The 21,361-nt window shown below is 37.8% G+C and overlaps 1 protein-coding gene across 5 annotated transcripts in view; it reads right to left on the minus strand.

Moving 5' to 3' along the window:
- smyd3 (SET and MYND domain containing 3) overlaps positions 1–21,361 on the minus strand; it is a 70,099-nt gene that overhangs the window by 39,314 nt on the left and 9,424 nt on the right. For 3 of the 5 annotated variants that reach the window (XM_028439575.1, XM_028439602.1, XM_028439611.1), the window contains 4 exons: positions 13,628–13,691; positions 13,394–13,501; positions 13,146–13,203; positions 10,965–11,119 (listed from right to left, as the gene is read on the minus strand). In XM_028439575.1, the coding sequence (XP_028295376.1) occupies positions 10,965–11,119; positions 13,146–13,203; positions 13,394–13,501; positions 13,628–13,691 (385 nt within the window). Of the gene's footprint in view, positions 1–10,964; positions 11,120–13,145; positions 13,204–13,393; positions 13,502–13,616; positions 13,692–21,361 lie in introns of all 5 variants that reach the window. The other 2 variants (XM_028439585.1, XM_028439594.1) reach the window with 1 other exon arrangement.

Consider the following 21,361-nt stretch of genomic DNA (forward strand, 5'->3'; position numbering starts at 1 on the left):
GTTCATTTCTGTCAAAGCAGGGACAGTGAAACTTTTCCTTATTTTCTTCAAAAGATGCAACTGAACAATGTTTGGGATTCACATGAGCCAATGAGGTTGTTAGATATTGTTTTCTAGGATTGTCACTTTAGACCCTTTAGACAACTTGTTTCATAGGGTCTGCACATGTTTTTTTTTTTGTTTTTTTTAATTGGATACAGCTTATATAATTTTTAACCTATACAACAATTTCACAGGTCCGCATTTTATTATTGTCTAAAGGTGAAAAATACAGAATGGCTCTTGCCCTTCCCTCTCAAATCCCTTTTCCTTTGTCTCCTCTTGTTCTCTACCCGCTTGTCCTGTAAAACAGTGGTTCTTAAACTTTTTTGGCTGAAGTACCCCTTTCTCTTATTTCTGAATCCAAGTATTCCCTTTGTCCGACAACAACACTTTGCTCAGAATTCTATAAAAAAACAAGGCAAGGCAAACTTATTTGTATAGTGCATTTCATACATAAGGCAACACACTGTGCTTTACATGATCAAAATGTGCAACAGAAAACATTCAACAGCTTAAAATCAATAAGAATAATCAAAATCTGCAGCAAAAACATTTAAAATCATCAGTAAAAACATTACATCAACAAAAACATGACCACAAATCTCCCTCTCAATCATAACTTTGATTTAAAAATGCTCACATTGGATGCTGACTTCAGCTCTGCTGGCAGTTTGTTCTACGTCTTTGCAGCATAACAACTAAAAGCAGCATCACCATGTTTACTGTCAACTCTTGGCTCCACTATCTGACCTGTGTCCATAGATCTGAGAGACCTGCTGGGTTCATACCTGACTAACATCTCACGGATGTATTCTGGACCAAACCCATTCACAGATTTATACACCAGCAGCAGAACTTTAAAGAGGCTGACTTGGAGCCAGTGTAAAGACTTTAAAACTGGACTAATGTGCTCTGACCTCTTTGCTCTAGTTAAGACCCGAGCTGCAGCGTTCTGAACCAGCTGTAGCTGATGCTCTTTTGGGGGATTCCTGTTAGAAGACCATTACTGCGGGGAGAGTTTAACCTCAACCCATCAGAAGACTTGAGACTTTAAATCAAAGCTACTACTGCAGCTTTGGACATTCTTCTGTCTAAAGAGACTCAAAGATCCATTTGGTTTGTAAGAAAAATAATGCACAAATTTAAGAACAAAACAAGTAAATATTTAGCAAATTTAGTTAAGGCAAAAGCTGAATCTCAGGCCATCCCGGTTATAAAAGACAAATCAGGCATTAAAGTCTATGATAACAATAATATTAACAACTCATTCTCAGAATTCTATGAAGGTCTATAAAATTCAGAATCAGGTAGTGATTTGGAAACCCTGGTGAATACATTTTTTTTTTTTTTTTTGCCAAAAGGATTTTTATGGCTCTAGTGGCCTTTATATGACAGTTGCTTGACAGGAAGGGGGGTCAGAGAGAGCAGGGGATGACATGCAGGAGGGGGTCCCAGGCCGGGAATCGAGCCTGGACCCGCTGCAGGTGAGGAGCTATGGCCTCTGTGCATGGGGCGGGCGCTCTACCCACTGAGCTAAACACCGCCCCGGTGAATACATTTTTTTTTTGTCATCCATCCATTTTCCTCAAGCTTCTGATACACAGAAAAAACTGCTGAACAAGCTGATTTCAAGAGAGGACGTTATGTAGGCTATTAAGGATTTACAAAATAACAAGGCCCCAGGGCCGGACGGTTTGACGCCTGATTTTATAAAATTTTGCAGAGCCTGCTAAGTGATCCCTTGCTCAAGATGCTATCTTAATCCTTTGAATCCGGAGCTCTTCCCAATACTATGATGGATGCAAATATTTCATTAATCCTTAAAAAAACAAATCTGCAGATGACTGTGTCTCCTATAGGCCAATTGCCCTGCTGGATGTGGACCAAAAATTGCTTGCTAAAATACTGGCCAGAAGGTTTGAAAGTGTTCTCCCAGATATTATCTCATTAGACCAAACTGGCTTTTTTTTAGGGAGACTCCTAAATCTTATACAACATGGTACACAGTTAAAAGTCAAATCTCTTGTGATTTCCCTTGATGCAGAGAAGGCCTTTGACAGGATTGAATGGCCTTACCTGTTATATGTTCTCTCTAAATTTAACTTCGGTGATAATTTTATTAAATGGATATTGCTTCTATACGCCGCCCCTCATGCCTCGGTTATTACAAATGGCATGAGATCCCCTGCATTCACAGCTTTATACGAACAACATCCTTCTCTTTTTTAGTAACCCTGATGCTTCTATTGTAAGAGCAGTGAACATAGTTAGATCTTTTGGACAATTTTCAGGCTACAAGGTTAATTACTCTAAGGGTCATTGGCATCGCCTCAGATTTAATGTGTCATCGTCTTCAAATTGCTCTGCCCCTTTTCGTTGGTCCCAATCAGGTTTTGTTAACTTGTGTATACATATTACTCCCTCCCTCTCTGGCCTGTACAAAGCCAACTACGTGCCAATAATTCATAGGATTAAAGAAGACATAGCCCGTTGGACGACTCTTTTACTGTCTCTTTAGGGGAGAATAAACCTCCTCAAAATGAACATGTTTCCTCGGTTGTTATACCCCTTTCAAATGACCCCATTTCTTTTAACAAGGAAATCACTTTCAGTTTTAAATAGCTCTCTTCCTTTCTCTGAAGAAATAAACATGCTAGGTTGAAACTCACCACCATACAATGTCCCTTCGAGGTAGGAGGTCTGGCTGTACTGCATATTAAACATTACCAAATTGCTTGCCTTTGTAGTTATTTACAGCACAAGATGGATTCTGGGGTTTGTGAACACCAGGAGAGTCCATCTTGCAGGCAAGGTCAATTTAAGTCACCTGTTATTATTAAAAATTTGTATTCAGTGCATACAACTGACAGCAGTTCAGCAAACTCATCCATGAATTCTCCAGAATATTTTGGGGGTCTATAAATTACTAAAAACGGAAATCTTGAATCACCCTTCAGTAAGGACGACATATATTCAGAGGAGATAAAATCACCAAATGTTATCTCTTTGCACTGAAATATTGATTTAAAAATGGCAGCAACTCCACCACCTTTCCTGCAAGTACGACACTTACTGAAATAAATAAAGTCTTGTGGTGCACTTTCATTGACAATAGTATTACCGATACCATCATTTAGCCATGTTCCATTAAGAAGTCAAAATAATATAAATCAACAGTGATTTGTTAACAAGAGTAATAACATTAAGAAGAGCTAATATTAAAGACTTTAGTGGAGACACTGGTGGCCTCTTTGGATGACATGTTATAGTAGTCAAATTATTATATCTATTAAGCTTTTTGATTCTCTTTAATTTAATAATTTTACCTGTCACCACAGGAATTAAAGAAGCTGCATTAACTCCATAAGGCCCTGACTTTTTCTGGTTGTTCCTAAAAATAGAGCTATTGGAGTCAGGACCCAGCACACATCAGGCAGATGTTGCTCTAAGTTGAACACAGCTGGCTGTTTGGATCATGCTCTCATCAGCATGAGTAGAAGAGGGATGGGTGGTGCTGATTTTTTCTTTAGAGGAGATAAGATGGGACCATGGTGGGGTAAAGGGTGGGGTGTCAGTCTTGTGCCAGCAAGAACCAGCTTGTTCATCTGGGCAGTTAAATCCAAGAAGGCAGGGGTAGGAGAATTTCGGGGTGAAGCAGGTGGGTCCTAAGATATGGGGGGTGGGTTGACCTCTTCATTTTGGCGATTTTGATTTTCATTTCTTGATGGAGGCTCATCGACGCCATGCTATTTCCTTGTTGTTTTGTTCTCCAATGGTACATGTTGTCCTTTGTCTCTATGAGGACTGATAGCAGTGTGACTGGTGAAGTAAAACAAGTTGGATGTGAAAAGTTTAATTCCAGCTTTGTTTAGACACAGTCCATCTGCTCTAAAAAGATGACGACGTTCCAAAAAAATATTTACATTTTCTATAAAATTTAGTGAAAGGGCAACACAAGCCAAAAACTAAAATGTATTCAGAATGAGAATTTCAGATCTCCTTTGCAGACAGGAGATATTGGGCCACTGATGAACACTTGAGGCTGCAAACAGCTCACAGTTTTTAGCAGATGAGTGAACTCCTGCTTTAACACCTCAGATTCCTCCTTGGCTAACTGTAGAGCATAATGATGGAATGAGTGAGTGATAACACACATTTTAAAGAAACTCACGTGTCTCATGAATAGATTTATTTCTATAAAATTGATCGTTTCCAGTCATCTCCCGCCTGGTATGGGACAAAGACTGACCCTTGTATTTTTAGTTCAGGTTCTAATCAAGATCATTTCCATCATCATTATTATAACTATAAACAAACATTATATAACCCCATATTTTTAATGCTTTCATTTGTTAATTTTCCACTCTCAAGTACCACCTGTAGTGACATTGTGTATCTCTAGGGGTATACGTACCCCCATTTGAGAAACACTGCTGTAAAAGATGAGGTTGTTGGACTCTCTCCCAGCTGACTTGATGCGGATTACACCATGGACAGGACACTAGTCTATCACAGGGCTAATACATAAAGAGTTACGTGTCCACCAGAAGGACTTGGACTCATAATCCAGGAACTTTTTCCATTTGTTACTTTTATGGGGTCTACATTCCTTTCAACAGATGGCCAATAAATATCAAAAAAATCCTTGCTCGGGAATAAATTACTCCTACACACAAACTCAAGGTAACACACTGACACACATACACATCTGTCTACATGAAGAATTACACCTACACATAGCAGACCAGCAAAATTATGGAAAACAAACAAGAAGTGCAACTCTGAATAAATTACAACAATCTAATACACACATACGCAGACAGTTGGAATAAAAAGAGAAAAACACAAGCACACAACTCATTCCTGTCCTTGTAATTGAAGCCAACAGTTTTCAGGAAGGGTGTAAATTTATTGGCTCCACACTCACCCGGGATGTGAGGTGTTTGTGTCTGTATGCAGTTTGTGATGAATCGTCTCTGTATAGGTAATAAAGTATACAACATACTTTCCCATGGAGAGCTCTTGGCTCCTACCATGGCTAAATGGGAACTGTGTAAGTGTCAGCATTTTGATGTCTTTGTGGGTTAAAAGGGCTGGGCAGCACACTATACTTGTGGTTTTAGACTTACATGTAGGGGCTAATATCCTGGACAGCACCTTATTTAACATGCACTTATCATTTAATATATGTTTGCTATAGAGGGTACGGTTACAATAAGGATAAGTTCAGGTGTTTAGGCTTCATTAGACAATATATAGAAGCATTTGTGTGATATTCTTCCATGAGTTTATATTTTGGAGGGAATCCAGATCAATATACCGTTTCTGGATACATTTCTACCTCCTGTATCACATTTCAATGGGATAGAAATGTATTACAAGCCTTTAGAGTCTAAATGATACAAACACCATAATCAGGTTCACTGATCCAGATACAGTAACTGCAAATATCCGGCAAAGAGGATATTTGGAGCTTTGAGTTTGAGCTCTCCAAGGCAGGTTTACGGTACTGAGATCTAAAATAAAGGGTGCAAAATATCTTGCGTGCTTAAATGTCATTTCCTTACCTGCGTCACCGTAGCAACTAACATTATTAGGGAGGAAGTGTAAAATTAAATTTGAAGGCATTGAATTGGAGGTGACAGTGAAATGAACCAGCAGGTGCATGTTCGTTCTTTGCTCTGAGCAAATAACTGCACAAACACTCATTAATTTTAGTGAATACATTAAATGTGTTCATTTATTTTGGCTACAAAATAAATATAAATAAAAGTGCTGCAACTTGAATGTAGATTTACTAATGTTATTTTTTTCAACATTTATTGTCGGTCCCTCCCTGCACAAATCTGCTATATAAAATCCTATGCATATTTATTATTATTATGATATATTACATATATGTCCAGACCAGACCATGAACCACGAATTATTAATGAACCACAAAACACAAACGAACCATGAACAAACCACAAAAGAATGGCGAACCCTGAACAAATCACAAAGTATGAATGAAGCATTAAAACGCATGAACCGTGAATAAAGCACAAACAAACCATGAACCACAAATTAACCACGAAGCACAAACAAACCACAAAACCCGAAGTACAAATCCTGTATTTTTATATATGAGCTTACATTCAGCTCATGCACATTTGTAATACATTGTTTAAGCCAAACATCCATACAACAGTGATATATGATCCAGCAGCGATAAAAATTATGGAGATCGGAGGTGTACTTGGAAAACTGACAATAAACTTGGCCTTGTTTGAATAATTTCAATGCATATGTTTGCCCATTTTCCTTATTTTACCAAATTCTTGAGGACCAAATGTCCTCGGAAACAGGAGCTCACAAACAATTTTGCAAACCAAACAAATACACACCACAACCTCTAACAAGTATTACATCAAGATATGCACATATCAAAATTGAAAACAATGAAACTATATTTTTTTAAGGTCTTGGGGGAAAAACTAGTGTTATACAGATACATTCACCTTTGCAACGGAGAGGGTGTTTCCTTTCTTTGGTTGCTTGAAAGAGTAAAACTTCCCACCAGCAGAATTTATTCAAGAATATTACAACAGCATAGCATGGTTAGAAAAAACATCAAATAAAACCAAAACAATAACAGTCAGATACACCTTGAGAACAGAGAGCTGGTTGCAGCCAAGATAATGTTGTTGTGGACAATTCTTCACAATATCATCTTTTAAAGTGATCCTTCTAACCTAATGGGGATGAGATACTCTGTGATAATACAGTCTGACGTGAACAACACGTGTAAAAAAAAAAAAGTTTCACAAAGCTGAAAATCCATAGCAGTACACAGAACGGCTTTGATCGCTTCCATTGTTTCTCTTGGGTGTATTCAGCACAGTAATGATGCTGAAGCACTGCTTGGGAGAGTACATATATGTGTGTGTTAGTGTAACACAACACTATTAGTGCAATCGGGGCAGAGGCTATTAGAATAAAGGATTGTTTTAAAGTGCAGAATAAAACACTCTGCACATGACTAAATACCTAATAAACACCAGCAGGTATGCACACACACACACAAACTCTTAGTAATTACCTATTTTGTTCAGTACATAACAATAAAGTCCTCATTTGTTATCTCGTGAAACCATTTATGTAAGAGACTATAAGAGAAGGAGACAGAAAACTAGGAGGAGGAGAAGCTGGAAGTATGTGAAAGGATGAAAGACACACAAAACGTAAAGGCAGACAAATGCAAAGAAACCACAAAGAAGAAATGCATGACTAGTTCAAGCAAATGAGGAACATGCTAAAGAATCTAAAGATTAATACTTCTAACAGCAAATTCAGCGTATGCAGCCACAGTGCCCCCTGTTGGCAGACTTCAACCACCATATTGGCAGCAACAACATGAAGAAAGTTTCTTCAGAACAACCAGGGTTGGGGACAATTATAATTGTAATCGGGATATTGATAGTTAATTACAATCATAGTGTAATTATAATTTTAAAAATCTGTTGCTGTTATAGGCATGGAATTTCTATAAAATCTGCCAATTATAATTTAATTATCACAAAACTTGTGTATTTTAGTTTAGTGTATTTTTAATTTAGATTTAAGAAGTGGGTCAAAACTGACCCATTATCATAAGAGATGCTAACAGAAAGCTAACAAGAGGAAAGTTAGCTTTTATTCGGTCATTTATTTCAGACTCAGTAATTGTGATTAATTGTAATTGAACTTCAGGAATTGAGAACATACTTGCAATTGACTTTCAAGAGATAAATAATAATAATAATTTAATTGTAATTAAGAAAAATGCCAGTCATTGGAATCGTAACTAAGTGCATTTAACCCCAACTGTGAGAGCAACATACTAAACACATTTTTGGATTTTTCATTCCATCCAATAGCACAGGTGTAAAAAGAAAAGAAAACAGCGCGTACGCAAGTAGACTGCCTCTACAAATGAATGAGAAAGAAAATTTCAGGCATCTGTTACTGGTAGTAGAATAAAGTGGAAGTAATTGTGTTTCAACTCTAAAGCCAGTTCGATCAGAAAGGGCCAAGGCACAAATGAAGCAGAAACTGTCATCAGGGAACCACCCTTTGATACTGTAGTACAATCAGAGACAAGGGGGGGGGTCATGCTGCTGGCTTGGTGATCAATGATTCTGGGTTTGGCAAATCGTGGTTGTTAGTTGCATGAATAGCTTTGGACGATGTCATGTTGAACAAGATAATAAGAGATGGCTCTTCCTGCGCTAATAGGAGAGTACACCGAGATTTTAAGGCAAAGCCAGAAATATCCTGGATTGGTATGTTTATTGGAGAAAACTTAACTAGCATGCACACAGCTACGGCAGAACACCTTTGTGACAAATTAGAGCAGAAACTAAAAATCAGACACTCATGTTCAATATCAGTGCCTGACAAACAAATGCAATTCTTAAAGACTGGTCAGAAACCCATTATTGGACCTCTTCTCTTCTGCTACTCAGTGAAGGCGGTCACATTCTTCTCTGCTCCCACTCTCCTCCCCTATCTGCCCTTGCTGCTTGTTTTGTCTACCGTCTTGTGGCTCTAATAGGAGACTTTCTCTGCATCTTATCCAAAAAACAAAATTATGGAATTGGTCAGCTGGTCTCTCAATGCAGTTGATAAAAAATTTTGACAAAAAGACCGGTAGGGGTGAGCCTGTGTGTCTGGACGGAATGTTTGTGACCGGATACACGATGGATTCCTGGAATAAGTGGAAGGTCGTGTGTCTGTCCATGCTTTCCGTGGAGGACATCTACATGATTGGATTTATGGTAGCAGGGATGTTGCTGATTGGAGCTGGCAGCTTTCTGATCTATCGCAAAGGCTATACGTATAACATTGGCAGCTGTTTTGGGAAGGCTGCCAGTCATTTTGAAGAGTGGGGCAGTTGCACTCAACACTCAGACTAATGTGATGAACAAACTCAAAAGTAAGCAGGATGCTACTTTGGTGTGTTTACGCAGAATTGAAACCAACTTGGAGCGGCTGAGTGCTCGGCTTGCGTTTGAAGGCTACATTATTGGATTTTACTGCTGGAGACCAAAGACTCACGGTTACCAAAATTGTGCTAGCCTGGATCGTTAACAAATCCTTATCACCATTGGTTTCCCCCACAGGACAGCCGCTCAAGGCCATCTTCTTCTTTGTAGACTTGACGCTCCATCCCTCTCCATCTCCCACTCCTCTTCCCCATCACCACCTGGACTTTTGTTCTCTATACCAGTTCTACCAAGGTCGTCACACATCATCTGACTGTATCAGAGGGAAAGCAAAGGGTTCATTTTTCAACACCTGCTCTAGCTCTATGTCCCCCCTCTACCCTGCAAGCTACAAAGGAGCATGTGAAGCGCCTACAGAGGCTGCACGTGCTCGCCCCACAGCGGCTGGCAATCTCGTCTCTTCTCCTTCCTGTTTGTGACTGTGTGACTGTGTTTTGCCTTTGTGCACGTACGTCGAGGAGGTTTTTTCCGAGTTTTATACTGTCCTCCCCAATAGAGAAGTTAGTTTAAAACCTGCTTTTTCATCTCACCTCTCCTCCAGTTGTTTTCTCATTTTTCATCTAAATGCGAGGCACCTCCCAGGCCCATGGCGACCCACAGTTTCTCCCGTTCTTGTCCTCCCATGTTATACAGTATGCGATTGTCTTTCCATGTCTCTTTGGATGGGATGACACTGAAATGTTTGTACAGCACTTTGTGGTTTTTTTTACCTGTGAAAAGCGCTTTATAAATACAATTTACTTACTTACCTCAAGCTGGTAAAAAACCAGTGTGCCAACTCCATACTAAACACTTCAGGCTAAGGTTGAATGTACGAACAGACCTCTCAGCTCTTTTGTAATCACAGTGTATTTCAATTTCAAATAATTACAGGTTATACAGCTATGCATTTTTACCAATAGCATGTTTAGTTTTACCCAACATATGATCTGTTGTTAAAATGATAACCAGTCTCACAACAGTATCACCAAAGATCAGTTATGAACAATCCAACCCAAAACTCAACCGGATCAAAGACTTTTCATACTCTTGGACGTCAATAATGCCTGCTTCATGATTTTTCACTAAGATTCTTTATCAGATTACCAGCTTGCTTCAATGAACAGCTTCACTGTGCTAGAGCGTAGGACTTTATACAGTGATTCACCCTGACCTTAATATCTAGTGATCAAACTATGTCGAACAGCTAGTTAACAAAGAAGAAACTGACAACTGTGATTATATTGCACAACGTACTGATTTTACAACGTAATAAAGCTTTGGCTTATCATCTATTTTTAGTATAATCAACAAACTAATCCTTTTAAGCTTTATCAAGTCAAACTGACTAATTGGAATGGACATACTCATTCTTCAAACATATTAAATCTTTATAAATTAAAGTGAAACAGCATCCCTGGAGCTTTACGCGCCTCATAGTTTAAAAGGCTCAAAGCTCCAACATCTGATTTCACTTCTGAATCTGAACCTGGTTAAATGGGTAGGAACACAGACCATTTCCCATGAAGCTCACACTCTAAGACTCCAGGACAGGAGCCGATCTAGAACCTGAGGAGGGCCTTTCTGAATCTTTCTTTTGTTATTCATATATCATCAAGAAACACGTTTTGTTTGGATGATTTGACGGCCAAATACACAAACGTGCAAGAATTGAGTGCAGTAAAGTCAGCTGTTGTGTTTTAAAAGAATAGAATCTGAAGTTGTTCATCTGTTTACACATGTTGGAAAGATGTTCATTATAATGGAAAGGAACCAGAAGCAGAAAGAAATGCTGGATAGAATAAACAGAAACTGTTTTCTTGCACAGTGTACTTGTGTGTTTGTCTGATATCAAGGAATAAAAACTTGAGAAAAGCAAAAACAAACTTTCTCAATACTTTGTTTGATTAAACCAACCTTTGCCATAAGACTGAGGGCATCTCTGCAGGACGACGGCAGCACTGATCCCATTTCTTGTGTTAGTTTCTGTTCTTCCTGTTCAAGGAACAGCTCTAACATGGACGCCAGATGAGAAAGACCTTCTCTTTTCTGCTCTGACATTGAATTTAAGTCTGTGGGGGAAAAAATAAACATGGGAGGTCATCATGAAAACTAAATGGGATAAAAACCTTTTAAAACTAAATCATAATAATAGGACCAATGCAGAGGGAAAAGTTTTATTGGTTGCACTAAATTAACAATCAGTTAAAGGTCCAGTATTATGCAATTTTTCATCTCCATTTGTTATCAGAACCCCAACAACATTGTATTTGAGGTTTATTTTCCAAAACTCAGGAGTTTTCCAGAGTTTTAGCCCTCTGAAAAGTCCCTCTAGTGACTCTTCTAAACACAGGCTGTTTTGGGGCCTTCATACATATGCATGAGTGGGCGTGTCTGTAGACACAGACTTCATGTCACAGCTGATCATTATAGCAATTTTCTTTTGCTATCCACACACTCTTGTTTGTGTTTTCAGACAAAATTATATCAAGGTTTTAATGGCAAAACAAAAAGTGAGGATTAAATAAAAGACAGTGGAATAAGGAAGAATTAACTCAACCAAATCTAAGGAATTATTTCTCAGGAGCACAATTTAGAGCGGATATATTATGGATAACTAAGGACAAAGATACAATATAGGTGAAAATGGAACAATGAGCATGCCAAAGGATAGAGATAGGAACGCTACCCTTCATGATCAGAACAAAAACAGCTAAAGATTCAGAATGAATGGATTAAAGAAGCAATAAAAATATGGTCAGTAGTCCAAAAATAATTGCATACATCAAATTCAGTGGGCAAAGCGACTAAAATTTCTAAAAATCCAGATTTTGTACCACGTAAAAAATGGACAAGGGATTTGAAAAAATGGACAAGAAAGGGGTTAATATTCATTGCACAAGTCTTTAAGGAAGGAATCTTAAAATAATTTGAAAAACTCAAACAGCAATACAATTTACCAAACAGTGACTTTTACAAATATTTGCAATTGAGACATTATCTCCAGTAACATAAGTGGGAAAAAATATGTAAAGAACCAACCAGGGTAGAAGAATTATTCATGTCGTAATCAGAGGATACATGCAAAAATGGGCTGATTTCAAAGATTTATAAAGAATTACAAAAAAATTAACCCCAAACAATAATGACGTCAAAGAAAAATGGGAACTTGAAGCGAACATTATAATAACGGAGGATTCCGAGGACACTTTTGCTTCAGGACATAAACTAACAATCCATCACGGAGGGCGTTTGATTGGAAGGTTAAAATGCACATTTTTCTTACTCCAGCTATCACAGCAAAATATTACAGCACATCTAATCTATGCTGTAGGAACTGTGGAGTGGTGGGGGATTTTATTAATATATTTTGCGATTGCCCCAAGATAGTAGAGTTATGGAGAGGTATGGAAAAAACAAATAGAGAAACTAGTAGGTGTTAAAACCTCATGTTTGTTCCACAGCTCTTTAATGTGTTAAGCATTCTACCGGAGAATATGTTTGATAAAGATTGCAACTACTTGCTGAAAGTGATGCTCTTGGTAGCAAAAAAAAAACAATCACAGCTTCATGGACGAATCCAAAATCCCCCAGTATAATACAATGGAGAGACAGAATCATACACTTATGCACCATGGAAAGGATTACAGCAAGACTACAATTGAAGGTAGAAAAATTTTAGAAAATATGGAAACCAATTTTGATTAAACTGAATGGGCCCCAGACTCCTCCTCTATTTAGATATGTTTGTTGTTTAGTTTTGTTATTATTCTTGCTTGTTGTATGTATCATTTTTTGTGTATGGTTTTTTCAATTATTATTATTTAATTACTCTGTATTTGTCATTGTCTTTATGTGCAATACATCTCACTGTTCTGTTTTGAATGAAAAATGTTCTGAATAATTAAAAAAATAAATAAAATATATATATATATAAAATCACAAGTAAACCATTTGGAAGGGTAAATAAACTCCACTGTTGCTTGTATTGCAACATTTATGCCCAGCTTGTTTGTATAAACACACTAAGAAAGGACAACCATAATCATTGATGCCTGGAAGCACACCAACACATATGAACTAACAGAAAGAACTTACGTGACACATGCTCCTCCAAAGTGTAAAGCTCTTCTGTCGAGTTCTGTGATGGACTTGACTATGTAGAAAAGAAAGGTGACACTTCAGCTATGCATTGAATTTATAGTTTTTATTGTTGTTGAGCATTACTACTACATTACAATACAACTCCAGACAAACTTGGGGAAACAAATTAGTTTCTAAAGTACAACATTAAAATGTTACAGCACTGGTTAATTGAAAAAAAATTAGATTCTTCAGAAACATACCAAGGCAAAAATGAGTCTCGCAGCCAGGCGAACAGAGTCGGTTGGAATTCTGGGAAAGATGTCTTTCAAACATGCACATTCTTTTTTATGAACAGGCCAAGCTTGTTTCTGTGGGATAAACACACACACATATATATATAAATATTACTACATGCATTGTTTGGATTGCTTTAAAACAACTAATTGCATTTTAATGAAATGATATGTTACAATATTAACGCACACTTTTTATACCTGGCAAGTGGTATTGCAGTAGCGTGCCATCTTGCATTGGGAACATCTCAACAAGGTCTCACATCTGGACAAAAAGACATTAGAAAACAATACCTGTCAGCATTAAAGATAAAGAACTGTTTCAAAGCTTGAATAAAGTAAAGCGAGGTCTATAGAACTTTTTCCCTTAAGGCCAGTACTGGTAACTGCTTGTTACATTTTGGCAGTAACACCAAACTGCGATTTCAGTTGAAGCATTAGAATTCTCTGAACATAACCATCTTACTCTTCCTTTACTTAGGTAACTTTCTACTTTTTGTTTGCTGTTTGAAAAACCTACTGAAGGCATTACGTACAATCTATCAGACGATGAATCTTCCATTGGATTGTAATGTTGAGGCATTACATTAGTCTCACTCTCCTCACTGTCAAAGATGGTTAGTGTCACAGCATCTCTGTGTTCCTGAGCCTGTGTGGCACCAATGTGTGTGTGTGTGTGTGTGTGTGTAATTTCAGCCTCTGTGGTCTGCTGTGCTTCTCAGTGTAAGGCTGTTATTTCCAGTGTGTCATTTAGCCTGATAACACGTGAAAAAAAATTGTGTCATGCAGCACATTACTGCCAGGGTGGCCTTCTTCAGTGAGACGCAAAAGCCAGCACAGGATGTGAGTCACTGAAACACACTTAGTGCATATTGTATGCAATGTCTTCAATCACAGGTCAGTATGTGTTCTAACAAACTATGTACTCTTTTCAACCTTCTTTTTTCACAAATTCTAAAAAAGGGTCTCATCTTAATGCGCACCACTGCAAAAAAACAGAATAGTTTTTGTAAGATTAGATCAATAATGTAAGCTGGATCAGAGGGAGTGGGGATTATAACAGAGCTGGTGATATGTAGCTCCGCCTACAATATAAAAAAAATTATCACATAACAAGCAAAATGATTTAATGTCAAATTTGGACCGTATTTAACAAATGGGTGGAAATTTGTTAGCTTTTTACCATTTTAAAAAGAAATCTGCAGTTGATTGACATTGAGCTTAAAAGCAAAATAACTTGGCACAAACTCTGTCTGACTGAAAGCACTTGCTGCTTCATAATTAGGGTAAAAAGTTTTAGAGTTTCCTCAGTGTCTGTCTATCAGTCTGTGACCAGACTGTTCCTGCCTGTATTTGGCTCTAAGCCCACAAGGAGGGCTGCAAATGTTAGCAAATGTTGTTCCCCTTTCAGAGCTAAGAAAAAAAAAAGAGAGAGATTTTAGGTTTACATGATTTATTCTCAGCATAATCACAACGTTGACTGCCACTATTTTTATGCTCCATATCTAGTTGAAATGAGGGTTTCTACCTTGTTGATCCAAAATAATTCTTAGTCAAGGGATAAATGATGTAAATACAGGTCTGTGCAATGCAACAACTTTCTTCACATTTGCTAAAAAAAACGTTGCACACGTGAGAGGGAGTTGTGGGAAAACTAGCGGTCCTATGACTTGTTCATTGTCTAATACAATGACGTCATTTTTTTGGGCAATGTCTCATGGGGATTGTAGTCTGTTTTTACGGGTTTTTTTTTTTACATTTGGCTCCACTATGTGTAATGAAAAAAGAGGTTGAGCCAGGTTTTTGTTTAGTAAATGTTTGCTAATAATATAGCAGATAAGCATTGCTTAATTTGTAGATTGAAACAAACAAATTCAGAATGTTTTAAATTGTTTGTCTTAAAGCAATTAACTGAACAAGTTTCATGGTGATATCAATTAGTTTAAATTTTCAACCAATTCACCTGAGGTATCTCACCCACGCATGTTCCTTTTCACGGTTTGATGTTAATAATTTTTTTTTTAAAAAAATACTTTAATTTTCAAGTTTGAATATTCCAAAACAATTTGATTGCTGTTCAACAACATATAGCCACATTTTTGGTCATTTCTAAATTATTTTACCAGAAAAAAGTTAAACTTGTGAGCACCAGTGCTCCCACAGTAAGCAAACAGCCCTGGAACACAGCTATTCCTGTCATGTTGAGATGTAACAGAAACACAAAACAACCTGTGATTCTGCAGTTAGGATGAGATCAGCTCTAAATAAAATCCCACACTAACAACTAGTTCACAGGAAGTCTATCAAACTGTGGGGCAAGGCTGATACAAAGCCCAGTAGTTTATTTTTAATCAGCTAACTTTGGTGTTTTATTGCCTCTCTAAAGTAAGCTATTAGTCACGCTGCATATTTAACGTGAAATTTACAGTGACATTTAAAATTGAGTACGTTTCCAGATAACGCGAATGTGTACTTATTTGCTAAAGCATATATCGTATAAAAGAATTAACCTAACCACTAGAGCAGACAAGGTCTCGTCTGTAATGGCCCCTTCTACACACCATGGAGACGCCGTTCCTCAGCCACCAACAGAGATAGACATTTTATTACTAAATGCCAATAAGGAAAATACCAATCTTCGGGAAGAGATAGCTAAAGCGTATAATGTATAATAGCGTTAACCTAACCACTGGAGAGGACATGGCCTCGTCTGGAGCGGTCGCATTTACAAGATCATGGAGTCGCCAATAAACTTACCAATCTACGGGTAGAGATTGTCGCCTTTCTAAAAAGCATTAACCTACCACTAGGAACAAAAGCCCAAAACCATGCAGGCGGACATGTAACACTTTATAATGTTTTTCTGTAGTCTGTGCCTTCTTCTCGCCCTTCTCTCTCTTTTCTGTTTCAGGTGTCTTGAAGCTGGAGTTGGCAGTTCCTGATCCGTGGTTCACAGCTCAACTAGTCTGGGACACTGATGTTCTATCTCTCTCCATCCTGTTCTGTTGGTCCTTCCGTCCACTAACTCCAACCAATCGAAGCAGATGGCTGCCACCCTCTGAACCTGGTTCTGCTGGAGATTTCTTCCTACTAAAGGGGAGTTGTTTCTTCCTACTGTCACTAAATGCTTGTTCATGTTGATTTTGTTGGAATTTTTTTTCCTTCTTATTACGAATTTGATATTTTGATAGCGTTGTGAGATGACTTTTGTTGTCATTTGCACTATATAAACAAAATTAAATGAAATTGAGTTGTTTAATCGAATTTAATAATAAACTCTCCCAGATTAAGCCAGGGAAGCATCAACATTCCTATCGCAAAACAAATTTCATGAAAAACAACAACATAGATCGTTTTTCTACAGAGCAGGATGAGGTCAAGCGAGCGCTCTTTCAGCAATGTGCTCAGCATCATTCAAGAAGACTTTCTTTGAGTTGAAACACCCTCAACACACATAAAAACACTCATTCTGCGTGTTTCACACATCATTTCATAAACCAAACACACAGAGACAACACTGCTCAAGCCTCGAGGCAAGAAGCACGTATAGGTCAGAATAGTACGCTGCTTTATGCAGCATTACAGTATGTGATTATTACACAGTCCAAATATAGACGTAAAAAGTAACCACAGAGCGAGAAGAATCCAAACAAGATTCAGAAAAGACAGCTGAGCAAAAATACAAAGGAATCGGTAAGATGGGACCATCCTGAGTTAATTAAGGAGTTGAACTCTACTGTCATATTCAGTAAACATGACTCATTTTCATATGGAGATTACAGTTCCTCCAATGAGCCAAATCTGTCATTTTTAGCCATGTTCTTTCTAATCCTCTGTCATCACCCTTATTTCCCTCATCCACATCTTTCTCCCATTTGCCTTTTTTCTGCTGCTTTTCTCCCCCAGTGCTCTCTCTGTCAGATGTCGTGTGAAGTGATAGTCTTCTGGATGGCAGGTTTGTGGCTGGACTGCAGGCACAGTAGAAAAACTCATGAATAACATTAGCTGGCTTTCATTAGCAGCATGCAGAGTAGTAAAGTAAAAACTGCACTTCAATTCTTCCTCAGCAACCAACAATTGGCTACGTGCTGTGACAGTCTCCTGCCTAGCATGGCCTAGTTTGTCTTTTTGTGGTGTTGTGGTTTGTCTGGCAGGTACCTGACTGGTGGGCGGAGCCTCGTTAGACTGACTGGGAGCACCTGGCCAGTCACCAGTGGACGGACTATTTAAGGATTCATTGTCACTTCCTCAGGCTGTTGATTTTCTGCTCCATTCTGGTGGCTCCCTGTTTTTGCTTGGTTGGCATTGGCCTGCTTTTGGTTTAGTTTGTATGGTTTATTGATTATTAAATAAATCCTGTAATCTAACTTTACTGTGTACCTCCTTTTCTTTGTGATAGCTCAACAAGCCAGGTCGTGACAGTGCACAATATGGTGTCCAATAACCTGCGGCATACGGGCTTTCGCTTGCCCGACGTCCTTGTTGAGAAAAATTTGACCAATAGCGTTGAGAGACCAGCTGATCAATTCCATGATTTAGATTTAAGATCGGGATGCAGACAGAGGCTCCTATTAGATTATAACAAGACAAAAACAAGACAAAGAGCAGCAAGCAAGACAAAAAGGAGGGAGCAAAGGAAAAAGCGTCCATCTCCCCTGAGAGCAAGGAGGGGGGGAAAAAATATGTATACGTAGAAGTACAAACTAGGGCACAATAATGTTGAAATTGGCCCACTTGAGATCGAGCTGCTCTGTATTTTACTTAAATATCCTTAGAGTATTTACATATATATACATTTTTTCTCACAAGTACTATTTGTTTATTTCTTTTATTTAAATAAAGCCAAACCAACTAGATATTCCTTTTCCTGTATACATTTTGGTCTTTTATTAAACTTATTTTCTTATGTTTCAATATGCTGTGATATTCTAAATTACAATAGGTAAAATACCTATCTATCTTTAAAACTTTGAAAATAAAACTTTAATAGGGAGAAAAAGGTGTATTCACTGAAAACAGTAATAATTACTGATTATAGATCTTAGGCGGGGCCACATAGGATGCGGTTTGGCTTTCATTTATTGTTTTCTTCCGACAAACAACATTGTTATTGTAACCCTGCAAATTCGACAGCTCTTCAGCTGAGCCAAAATGACAAGCACTATACTACGTTATTTATTAAGATAAAAGGACTACAGCTGAACACAAATGTTAATAAAATGCAAATGAGGGAAACAATGAAAATAGGAACGCAAGCAGAAATCCAAGTAGGAACACAAGAATAAAAACGACTTCTAAACTGTCACTCAGCTCAAGTGAATTTGACTAACAGATGCTGGTTTTCTGCATTGATACGTGTGTTTCTCTGGTCAGCTTTGGTATGTCTTTTCCATCAGACACCTAATTAGGCCTACCTCAGCATATCCATGTAAGTGTGTGTAGCATGCTAATTAATTTCCCAGGAGTATTGGCAGCAGCGCTGCATCCATGAGGTTTTCTCCTGTGTTTCATGTGAGGTATATAATTAGTGGGCTCGCACGTCTGGTTGTGCCTCAGTGAATTTTCTCATTTTTAAGCTGATTGGTCAAGGCGACGTAATATGTCTCACTCACTGGCAGGTACACAGCACTAGTACATTTTTGTAGTCACTATACTGTATTAAGATCAGTCATCATTGTACTTTATGCAGGAAAACTAAACCTACTTTTGAATACTCAAAGGAAATGTTGATTTGAAACTGAAATTACTTTAAACTGTTGAACTAACTAGCTCTTGGTCAAATGAAACGCATGATTTAAGTCAGTGTTTCTCAAATGGGGGTATGTGTACCCCTAGGGGTACGCGATGGCACTACAGGAAGTACTTGAAACGAGAAAGTGGAAAATTAACAAATAAAGTGTCAGTCTTGGTCCCACCCCAAGTGTGAAATGACCTGAAATGATAAAAACTATAGAAATAAATCTATTCAGCAGCCATTAAATATTTTTTTTTCCAAACTCGGGGTCGGGACTCCATGTGGGGTTGCCTGGAGTTTAAATGGGTTTGCCTGGAATTTCTAAAAAATGAAAATAGATTTTTGAATTTTTGGTATTATCATTCTTTTCTTTTTTTTTAAATTATAATAAATCAACACAATCCTAAACAAAACTGTATTTCTATATTTTCAAATTGTGAAATAATTACCTAGTTCAACTAAAATACCTAGTTCAACTATATATATCTGAGCTCAAACATGATCAAAAACTGATTCTAGAAAAGAAAATGTCTTTGGGGTTGCCAGAAATTATTGGTATCAAAATGGGGTCAGGATCAAAAAAGGTTGGGAACCACTGTACTAAATATTGTTTCTTTCTACTTATTTATAAAATTGGATATTTAAAATGTATTTTATCACTCCTTCATTCCCTCATTATGCTCAATAGTTGTTTTTCCAAGCAAAATATTGTAAGGCAAGGCAAATTTATTTGTATAGCACATTTCATACACAAGGCAACTCAATGTGCTTTACATGATAAAACATTCAACAGCTTAAAATCAAAAGAACATTTAAAATCATCAGTAAAAACAATTAAAATCATCAGTAAAAACAATTAAAATCATCACAAACATTACATCAACAACATGACCAAAAATCTCCCTCTCAATCATATGTAGTAGAGAAAAAAAGTGCCTTTAACTTTGATTTAAAAATGTTCACATTAGATACTGACTTCAGCTCTGCTGCAGTTTGTTCCACTTCTTTGCAGCATAACAACTAAAAGCAGCATCACCATGTTTACTGTGAGCTCTGGGCTCCACTATCTGACCTGTGTCCATAGATCTGAGAGACCTGCTGGGTTCATACCTGACTAACATCTCACTGATGTATTCTGGACCAAACCCATTCACAGATTTATACACCAGCAGCAGAACTTTAAAGTCTATTCTGAGGCTGACTGGGAGCCATTGTAAAGACTTTAAAACTGGAGTAATGTGCTCTGACCTCTTTGTTCTGGTTAAGACCTGAGCTGCAGCGTTCTGAACCATCTGTAGCTGTTTGACGCTCTTTTGGGGGATTCCTGTCAGAAGACCATTACAATAGTCCAGTCTGCTGGAGATAAAAGCATGGACCAGTTTCTCCTGATCTTTCTGAGTCATTAAACCTTTCACTCTGGAGATGTTCTTTAGGTGGTAGAAGGCTGTTTTTGTGATAGATTTGATCTGACTGCTCAATGTAAGATCTGAGTCAATCAGAACACCAAGGTTTTTGATTTGGTCTTTATCTTTTAAAGATCAAGACTCAAGATACTTGCTGATAGCAGTCCTCTTTTCCTTGTTACCAAAGACAATCACCTCTATCTTGTCATGGTTTAGTTGAAGGAAGTTTTCTCTCATCCAGCATTTTACTTTTTCTAAGCAGTCCAACAACACCTCAATGGGACCATAGTCATCTGGGTTCAGTGATAGATATAGTTGTGTCATCTGCGTAGCGCTGATAATCAATTGTAGTCGGACAAAGGGGGAACTTGGAGTCAGAGATAAAAGAAACAGGGTGCCACCACAGATTTAAGTGAAACTTCTGACTATAGAGTCCTTCACAACATAAACTGGGCTTCAAAACAAGAAGAAACAGTACTGCCATCTATTGCTTCTATCTATAATATTACTGCACAAGTGACACACTGATCCCTCAACAGCATAGAATCAAGCCAAAAGTTTACTGTAAACAGTCCTGTGACGACCCTGTTCAGCAATGTCAATGTGTCAGTGTGTGAGCATATGCAGCTGCATCTGACTCGTGTTCTGGTGAGATTATAATGGGTGTTAAGAGAATGAGTCATTTGCACCTGCAAAAAGGGAATCAGCAACAGTCGGTGTTAGATGATGAACTAAAGTCAGACAACAAATGTGAATGATGAAGGACTGATACCATGTTCTCTATCCTCTTATCAAAAG

Source organism: Gouania willdenowi, chromosome 3, assembly GCF_900634775.1.
Source record: "Gouania willdenowi chromosome 3, fGouWil2.1, whole genome shotgun sequence".
Taxonomy (NCBI): domain Eukaryota; kingdom Metazoa; phylum Chordata; class Actinopteri; order Blenniiformes; family Gobiesocidae; genus Gouania; species Gouania willdenowi.